This window comes from Phodopus roborovskii, unplaced genomic scaffold (genome assembly GCF_943737965.1).
Source record: "Phodopus roborovskii unplaced genomic scaffold, PHOROB, whole genome shotgun sequence".
NCBI classification, from domain to species: Eukaryota; Metazoa; Chordata; class Mammalia; order Rodentia; family Cricetidae; genus Phodopus; species Phodopus roborovskii.
The window spans coordinates 22,378,160-22,388,033 of NW_026125397.1; the positions used below are offsets into that span (position 1 = coordinate 22,378,160).

General features: G+C 44.9%; 1 protein-coding gene across 1 annotated transcript; it reads right to left on the minus strand.

Annotated features, from left to right (window-relative positions):
• Window positions 1-51: 51 nt before the first annotated feature.
• On the minus strand, window positions 52-7,243 carry Ccn6 (cellular communication network factor 6). The gene is made up of 4 exons (XM_051175320.1): window positions 6,967-7,243; window positions 4,159-4,398; window positions 1,404-1,597; window positions 52-333 (listed from the first exon to the last, which is right to left on the minus strand). The coding sequence occupies exons 1-4, from the start codon at window positions 7,241-7,243 to the stop codon at window positions 52-54; spliced, it is 993 nt and encodes a 330-aa protein (XP_051031277.1).
• Window positions 7,244-9,874: the final 2,631 nt, after the last annotated feature.

Consider the following 9,874-nt stretch of genomic DNA (forward strand, 5'->3'; position numbering starts at 1 on the left):
TTCTGTGATGTGAATGACTTCGTCTTAAACTTCCCTCGTGTGTGTTTGGCTCTATAGAAGCCTGAGCTCAGAAAACATATCTCCTGGCTCTCTGCAGTCTCGCTGACACACACAAGATGTGACCCAGAGCATCCGCCACTGAAATGACCCCTCACTGGGACAGTCAAACTGAACGGTGATCATTTTAGACTTGCTGGGGACACAGCACCTCCTATCCAGGCACATTCCACAGAAGGTGGGTCTGTAACTCTGAGTACTTGAGCATCCAGAGAAAACGAATTTTTCAGCTTTGGAGAGTTGGAAAGTGGGTTGACATGTTTTTTCTCTGGGGATCTGAAAAGATGAGTAAAGTTAAAAAGTCATTCTTTAAATTTGTTTACACTAACTTAAGAATGTATAACAGGCACCAGATTATAGTTATTTTGGGCACTAACAGTAGTTGTTTGTGACATCTAGGACCCTCCTCTCTGTAAAATACCCTTGCCCTATCATACTCTCTGTCTGGTGCGTCTCATTCCATCTTTTATTCAGGTCTACAATAAATGGAAACTTACTTGTTTGTTACATTTCAGGAGCTATGTGGATCTCTGAGCTTAAGGCCAGCCTAGACTACATAGTGAGTTCCAGACCTTTGTCTCTAAATAAATAAATAAAAGATAATTCTCTTGCCTTGATGAAGGAGGACCGGCTGTAAAATTTAAGTCGGTTGTAGGATAACATGTCGTTGGCAAGTTTACTCTGACATGCACAGAACGTTCTGGTGTGTCCTCCAAGATAAGCAGTCATATCTAACTGAACAGAGCTTCTGTTTTCATACTTACAGTTAACAACTGGAATTTTATGTCCCATAGTGTGGTTCCATTTCTGCAGTTAGTATGAGCAAGAAGAAAGTTAGAGAAACCCTGTCCCAAAAAAACCAAAAGCCAAACAAACAATATGGGTCTTGAGCAGCCCAGTCTCCTGTAACCCCTATGCATATCGTTCCTTCAGATTAGATATCTCTTGGATTCTGTGTGTCCCTGGCTGGCCTAGAACTCACTCTGTAAACCAGTCTGACCTCAACTCAGAGATCTGCCTGTCTCTGCCTCCCGAGTGCCGGGATTAAAGGTGTGCACCTCCACAACCCAGCAAGACCCACATTAAACTGGCAGAACACCTACAATCAACAGGCCAACATCACTACTGTATGAAATTTTCCCTGCAGAGATGAGCTAGATCAATCCCCCCCCCCCCCCGTTGTCCTCTGAGATAATTTGACTTTAAGAGTCAGTCACCGTGGGGTGGTTTTGTTTGATGAGATCCAAATACTATCCATCCCTCCCTCCAGAATATACGCACGTACTTGCTTTTCAGAAACTTCTCAAGGTGGAAGCATAATTCAGTTAAATGTGGCTGTGGTTTACCTCCACTGCCTTCGATGCATTCCTGCTGCAGGGCTGAATGTAGCAGAGCCTCTTCTCTCTTCTCATCTCACACTTGCTGTTTCCATTGGTTACCCTGGTAGAAATCCCCATGCCACACGTTCTGGAGCAAGGACTCCACTTCGTTGCTTGCACAAGGCATTTTTTTTTCCACGTAAGCGGGAGGTTCCTGTAAGCTAACATAAACGGGGGGGAGTGCATATGTGTGCCCATACCTACATAACCTGGATTTAATTTTGAAACATAAAGTCGGTATTTAAAAGTTCTAAGGCTTTTTGCATGAAAGGGTAAATGATTATATCCTAAGTGATCCTCCCTTCCCGGTACCTAAGTTTCCTTTCAGTCAAGTTTCCCAGGGAATGAAGACTCATCTTCACCCGCTGCCGTCATTCTGCCTCATCTGCTCTCCAGTATCATACTACTTCCGGTCAGGGCCCATCTTTTGTTTACTTTCGCCTGATAGCAACAGCAGAGACGTTGGTAGGGTTAGGGAATTCAGGATGTTAAGCAGAGTGGTGTGTCTTTTTATTTCCTTCCTTGAGACATGGTTTTGCTGTGTAGCTCAGACTGCCCACTAACTTGCAATCCTTCTACCTTCCAAGCATTAGTATGATCTTAGTATTTAAATGTCATGCTATGTTAAAAAAAAAAAAAAAAAAAGTCTAAAACAAAGTCATTTAAGGATGAGACAATGAAATCAGTTCTCTTCCACTTTAAAACCTAGTCTTAGAAAGTTTTAATCAGGGTGCGGCTCACGGGCTCAGCGTGCCTGTGGAGGTCAGGACAAATTCAGGTCACCAGGCTTGAACAGCGAGTCTCAGCTGTCCATCCTGCAAATGTGTAACAAACGGAATTAATACTGCACTGCACTAAATTAGTTTTATATACTAAGTCACTGCAAATGCCTGTCTCACCCAGCTTGTCTCGATCGCTCTTGTCAGGCCCACAGGTACTTTGTGAGCCAGCCACTTAAAATCACCTATGAAATACTTAGCGAGCAATGTAATCGTGGCTGAGTGATGAGTGGAGAAATCATTCCACTGCCTGCTGCTTAGGAGAAACAGGGAAAAAGGTAGTAACCCTTCCCTGATCATCCCATGAAAAACATAGTGGCACTGCACTCCAGTGGAACAGACCCCTTGGTTCGTAGAAAGTAAACGGAATAGGTTTGTTCCTTCAAGGCATTTCTCTAAAGTTACTGCATGTCCTGAGTTAACAGCACAGTTCTACATCGAGAGTATCAACTTAAAGCCAGAAAGTCATCAACAGCCCCCTCAATAGAGAAGCCCTGTCTGAAGAAAGTGGCATCAGGGCGTTGCCTTCCTGTGACAGTGAGGGCTTGTACTTGCAAGTGGCGGAGCAACAGGAAGTGGAAACATAAAGATACCTGGAGGCAGACAACAGTTAAAGACAGTGCTGCAGGAAGCAGGTTAGAAGCCGGGCGTAAATCTGCAATAGATAAAGGTGGCTTAGATTGTTGCATCGCTGATAACCCCTTCTTACAAATAAACCAGGCCTGCACTTCAGGAATTTGTTCAACCTTCCTTAAAAAGCAAAGAAAGTGTGGGATTAATAAAAGCCATTGATTGCTTTGCACTGACCCAACAAAAGCTAGATTCCAGCAATAGGCCGCATTAGTTATCACGCATAAATTTCAAAGACGTATGCTTTCACTGACATTCGCTGTGAAAGCCAAATTCCCACGTGGTCGCAGTAGACTTAGCATACCTTGAAACACTGAAGCCTCCATCTCAAATACCAGAGTTGGGAGATAGTCTCACTTCCCTGAACTTACCATTTCAGAGTTCTTAGGAACATTAGTAATGTCATGCTGTTAGCTGAGTGATCACACACACAACTTGGTAAATTGTCATAACAGAGTCCCTGAGGATGTATTTATTGTGTTTTTGAATATCTAAAACTCATTTCGCTGATAACAACATAATGAAGGTGAGCCTAGAGGAACTCCGGTCTGGAAAACTCTCCAGTGTGTAAGTAGGACATATTTACGCCTGCAGCACCTCCTGCTCTCTGTGAGCACGTGGGAGTCTTGCTTTGCATCCTCACCAAGACACAGTGGCCTGCTTTAAAGTGAACAAGAAAACTGGAACTTTTTTTTGAAAATGATATGTTCAAAATGTTATTTTTACTAGTTTTTAAAATAATATTTTGAACTTCAAAATGTGTTAGTCCTCAAAAAAAAAAAAAGTTTTCAAATCAACTTTCCATTTCTGCTAGACCATATACAAAACTGAATGCAGGAACTGGGTGGTCAAACTCACCCATAATAGATTACTAATGAAAGGTTTTTAGGGTATATATGAACAATATTTGTTCAGTTTTCTTAAGAAGTGGGTGGGGATTAGCAGAGGTGTAAGATTTTAGAAGTTTCTTGACCTAGTAGGATTTAAAACTCAGACTATGTTATCCTCAAAACCAAAACATAAAGTTTTCAGACACTTGGAATATACCTGCCTGAGGCAAATACTTTATAGTGCTATAAAGCAGCAGCCAGTGAGTTCTTACTGCCTGTGGTGCATAAAAGGAATCTAGAAAGAGCCACAGGAAGTCATCCATGGCAGCGTCCCTGCTAGGGATCACCTGGGGATGCTCTGTAGCCTGCTGAGAGCCTCTGTTGCAGGACCCTGAGCTAGAGCTTTGAGGATCACCTGGGGATGCTCTGTAGCCTGCTGAGAGCCCCTGTTGCAGGACCCTGAGCTAGAGCTTTGAGGATCACCTGGGGATGCTCTGTAGCCTGCTGAGAGCCTCTGTTGCAGAGGTCTCAGGCCACAGTTGGTTGTACCAGATCTCACACCATCAGCTGCAGAACAGTTGCTGCCAGCCATCCGGGAGATGAAAAGGGGTGTGCATCCAATGGCCCCACCCACACACAGGCAGCTGAACAGTGGGTGGGGCTGAAATACTTGGCCATTCTGATAATGGACCCTGTTGAACTCACATCCGACAGCCACAAGATCTGGAAAAAAAAAAAAAAAAGCAGCAGATTGTCAAAAATAAATAAATATAGCTTGGCTAGATAAACTTACTCCAGTAATAGCTGTCTCTTAGGAATGTGGTTGGTTCATAATTCCTTAAGCAACTTTGTAATCTCCATCATGGAGCATCTATAGAAAGGCTAAAATGGGGTGTTTGTATTTCTGTATAGGCAATTAACCCCAAATGGTCACTTCCAAAAAAACCCAGAAGCTCTGCTTGGAGTAAAGGCAGCTGTTAAAAGTCCTAAGCTTGGCAGTGAGATAGTTATAAATAAATGGTTGATGCCTGGTGAGACTCTTCTACCCTGATGCACAAACACAAGCCACAATGTACCCATTGGCGGTCTGGAAAAGCAGAGTTTAACCATAGTACTGCAGGGTAACTGAAAACTGGAGAAGACTTCAGCATCCTCCAAGGACTCTCTTCCCTTTCAGGATCAGCATCCTGCATCCTGCCAACTCCTTAGCAATAGCTGGCGTGTTTTCAAAGGATCTGAAAAGTCAGGACTCTCTGAGATGCTGGGATGCAGTAGACTCTGTCACTGGGGTGTGACGTCAGTGGGGCGGACGGTCAGCAGTGGCTGGGGCTGACGCGTTATCATGACTTGGGTGGTAAAGGCAGTGGCTGCTCTCTGCCTCTTGTGCACTGGTACTTAGGAAGATAAAACTGGCTTAACCGTGCTCTTGGTGGCACAGTAAAGTATGCTAACCTATTTAAGCCCTACCCTCTTCTGTTCACTTACATTCTGTATGACAAAGTAAATACATAATTCAGTGAGCCAGGTACAATAGAGCTCATAAAAAAATAGTGTCAGAAGACAACGGAATTAAGTTTTCAGTGGAACTTTCCTTAAACAGCTGTTCAATAAACTGGGTCTTCTGACGAGTACTGTGGAGATGTCTTCTTCAAAATGGACAGAAGTTTGTCACTAGTTGTCAATGCTAAGAAAACAAAGTGTTTGTTGCCAGTGACGTAAGTCACACTTTCAAATAAAAGAATTTTGGAAAACTCTCATCCACCCCTGAGATCTCTCTACCTACCAACTTTCTGCTGAGAGTGATTCTTTAAAACGCATATTTATTATTTATTGCTTTCTGCTGAGAGTTATGGTTCAAAACAAAGTATTACTTAGGTAGTCAGGAAACTGGTGCTTTCTAAATACCCGGAACAGAAAATGACAAAACCATGCATGAGTCAAAGACCAAGTACAAGTGGGTTTTGTATTTGTTTTTGGGTTTTTAAGATCTGGGTCCCATTCCCAACACCCAGCATCTCTAACTCTGGTTCTGAGGGATCCAGGGCCCTCTTCTGACCTCTGAGAGGGGCCAGCTGCACATGTGACATACATGAAACACAGACATACATGAACAACCAAACACATGAAAAAAAAATTAAAAGAAGGGAGTCTTCCCAAGTGCCCGGGCTAGCCTCAGACTCCCAAACCCCCTGCCTCAGCCTCCTCAGTACTAGAAGCATGTGTGAGCCAGCCCAGTGAGCGTGGGGTATTTTGTTAGAGACAAAAGCTTGTTGACTTAGTCTCAGAGCCCATAATACAGCTAATTTCTAAGGTGCTACCACTTGTCACATTTGCATTTAAGTGTGTGCATGAGTGTCTGTAGAGATATTACTGTGGCCCATCCTCTTCTAATTGTGTATCTGTGTGAAGCCAAACTGTCCTCAGATTTCATCCAGAAAAACTAACAGCTTGGCAAAGGAGGCAAATGTGAGGAGCTAGACATCAGGGAAGTCTACAAAAACGTAAAACTGCATTCTCCTTACTAAAATCTTCTTGCTGGCAGTAACAGCATTTTTTTTTTTTTTTTTTTTTTTAGGAAATGTATTATTACTATTAGCATTTCATTTACATGAACTTTAAAATTACAAATTCACTAATGCCAGCTGACAAAAGCCTGCATTCGTGGAAGCTTTAGTCCTGGAGGATTGCTAGGACTGTAAGAGATCTCAGACTTTAAACCAGAAGTTTGATAGTCGGTGTTCTATCCATAAAAGACGGAATGGCTTAGTCGTTCCAGGCTGTGGTGTCTACTGGTTTTCTCTGTGCACAGGCATAGACTGCAAACAACTGAACTGTGCTCAGATTAATTTTAGACAGTATTAACAACAGCTGACATTTTGAAGTCAGACCCCAGTCACATGATTTTTCCTATATTCTATCTCGAAAAGCATCTACCTGAGCCAGGCTTAGTGGTACACACCTTTAATCCCAGCACTCAAGGCAGAGGCAGGTGGGTCTCTATGAGTTCTTGACCAGCTTGGTCTCCAGAGTGAGTTCCAGGACAGCTAGGGCTATGTAGAGAGATCCTGTCTCAAAAACAAATCAACAAAACCAGCAACCTAAGAGTTGCATGCTAACTATGGAGGCTTTCCAAAGCGTGTCTCTGAATTTCAGTGCAATTGAGCCAGCCCACTGGTGCACGACTGCATCTTTCTAGTATTTAGCTAAACTAAACCCACACTCTAAATTAGCAGTTGGGCATGGAAATGTGTCTCAGTTCAGCCTTTTCCAGTGAGCCCAGAAGACACTTACATGCACACACTCCCGACTCGTACCTAGGCTTGTCGGCCGAGTAGTCACAGTACAGCCCTTTGTGTGGGTCGCAGAGGTCGGCTTCATTACACGTGTCTCCTCGTTGTTTGGCACAGACTTTGCAGCATCCACAGCCATCCCTCACCAAGCTCACCCCAGGGGGACACGTGGGCTTCTGAGGAGGACATCTGCAGGGCCAGTGACAGACTTGTTTCCGCACGTGTTCAGGGGTCGTGTCTGATGGCACAGTGCTCTGCGCCCTGCAGCAGAGCTTCATTTGATGATAAAGGTGATGTTAGAAAAGGTTCCCAAGACTGCACCCAGGGCTGTAGGAGATGTGTGCCGAACAGGTGGTGAGTTACAATGTCCGTGTTTGACGTGGCCATTCCCTGACTCCTTGCTGGGTTTCCAAGACGTCTCTTTCTCTTCCTCCCCCTCCCTCCTCCAGCTCCTGAGCTGCTTGGTTTCCATCCCCCTGAGCTCTGCTTGGATAAGGTCTCTCTGTCCCCTCACTCCAGCTCACACTTCCGAACTCGCTAAAAGTGCCCGGCTTAGATGGTACAGGGCCAGAGCATTCCATTCTCTTCCAGTCATCTTTCCATCCGTACATTTCCCTATTTGAGCAAACGCCCATTGCAGAGTTCCAAAACACCCTGGGCACTGGGTCATGCTGGGCTCCACATTTTAACCTCTAATCTCATTGACAAATCTTGTCAATTACTCCCTTAAAACATCAGCACCACTACCGGCTGGCCTCCATGTCCTTTCTCCTACCACCGTGATCCAGTCCACCATCAGCACCACTACCGGCTGGCCTCCATGTCCTTTCTCCTACCACCGTGATCCAGTCCACCATCAGCACCACTACCGGCTGGCCTCCATGTCCTTTCTCCTACCACCGTGATCCAGTCCACCATCAGTTTTCACTTGGATGCTCAGAAGAGCCTCCTATGCAGTCCCCTCTACTCAGCACCCACATGACTTTTTACATCGATCGGTTCACGTCTCTCCACCCTCAGCAGACACAGTGCCTCGTGCTTCCGGGTGAAACCCTTTCCCTGGGTTTCCTTACAACCTGACAACCCCAGGTCTCCCTGCCTGCTGGCCTCTGCCGGACTGTACCGTAGACACACCGCTGTCTCCTTGACCATTGCTCATCTCTACACCCAACCACCTGGCAGTCTCGTCCCTCACCTCATCTTCAGTGGTCTCTCTATGCTACACACCTTCAACACCGAATCCCCAGGCAAGACTTCTCCACTGACCTATTGGCCCACACAGCTGACTGCCCAGTGGGCGTGGATACCCAAATGTCCTCTAGGAAAAACGGGGTTTTGAAATTCGTCTTTCACCTAGCCAGTATTTGGATTCATCGGGCCAAGCCCCTCTCCGTCACGCCACAGTTATGCCATGGCCAATCCTGCTTACTGTGTTGTCCTTATGCTCCTAGGACTTTCTTATTTCACAGGTACTAAATGCCATTCTGTATGCTTGCATTACCCCTTAAAGGTCCCCGCTATCTGCAGCCTACTGTGTAAACTTCTGAGCACTGGGCTTTCAAGCCTTGTCTGTCCCTGCCATGCCTATGTCCCAGCAGTCTCCTTCTGACCTGCTGTGCATGAGACACCATGCCACGGCCTTCTCTTGTTAGTCCCTGTTAGGCTTGGAATTTGAAATGTCAACCCCGGACTGTTTTGTAAACTTGGCCTTCAGCTTGTGACGTTATGTTGGGAGGTTGTGAAGAATTTGGGAGGTGGGAAGGTCTACTGAGGAAAATATAGCACTGGGGAGTATGGGCATATTTATTCCCTCATCCCAGTCTGCTTGCCATCTGCTTCCTGCCTCTTGGTCCACTGTAATGTGGGCAGCCTCTGCTGTCATGATATGAACTGTTTTACCGCCACGAAGGGCAGATTCTCTGAAATCTGGAGTCAGACTGTTTCTGCCAGGCATGTTGGCCATCATAGCAACGGAGAGGCAAACACACTCCCTTTTGTAATGTCCACGCTCCAGACTGCCCACATGGAGATGTTTGTTTTCCCAGTCTTGAAATATTTTTAATCCGTCTCAGAAATGAAAGGGTAACACAGGGGGAAATCCATGAATAAAAGAGAAGTTCATGCTTGTAGCCTGAGAGAAGGAAACGGTGCGCAGAAGAGAAGTAACTTAGCAGAAGAAGCGAGAGGGAAGGGTGAAGGTGCCCAGAGATGATGTTAAAAGAGGAAAGAAAACCCAAACTGTCAACCTAGAATTCTGTATCCAGTGAAACTGGCCCAGATGAAAGCAAACGGGGCTGAGGAGATGGCTCAATGGACTGATTTTATTGCAAACATGAGGACAGGGGTTCAGAGCCCAATAGAACCAGGGTGATGCAGAGCAGGCATCTGTACTCCCAGCATGCCAGATGGGAGGAGATGACAGGACAGTCCCCAGAAGCAATGGACTGCCCGACCTATCTTCAGCATCAGTAAACAGGGGAACTGTCCTGGCGAAGGTGGAGGGTGAGGAAGACACCCAAAGTGACACACACGACATGCACAAAGACTTTTTTTTTTTTTTAAATGAAGGTGGAATAAAAATTTCTAGGTAAAACTGAGGTTTGATTTGTTTGTCAGTTTGTTGTGTTTTGGGGGGGTTCTTTTAGGGAGGTGGAGTTTTTTGTTGTTCGTTTTGTTTTTGTTAGCAGACTCACTGCACCAAAGGGGGGGGAGACAAGGAAATTATAATAAATTGTAATGTAAAAGTACAAAAAGTAGGATTGACAAAAAGAAGATATGTTGAGAATATAAGGAATTTTACATAATATTTTTTTCTTTTCAGACATTTGTTTCAAAAGCAAAGTCTTGAGACCACAAGAATGATGCACTATAATGTTCTAAAAACAGATCTGAGCTTTGGGATAGATCTG

Bases quoted from the DNA above. Each gene is read 5' to 3' on its own strand.
- Ccn6 (XM_051175320.1), bottom strand. From the start codon at position 7,243: ATGAAGCTCTGCTGCAGGGCGCAGAGCACTGTGCCATCAGACACGACC. The intron at 4,399-6,966 runs GTAAGTGTCTTC...TTTTTTTTCCAG, and splicing joins CGAGTCGGGAGTGTGTGCAT to ATCTTGTGGCTGTCGGATGT. The intron at 334-1,403 runs GTAAACCACAGC...TCATCTTTTCAG, and splicing joins ATGCATCGAAGGCAGTGGAG to ATCCCCAGAGAAAAAACATG.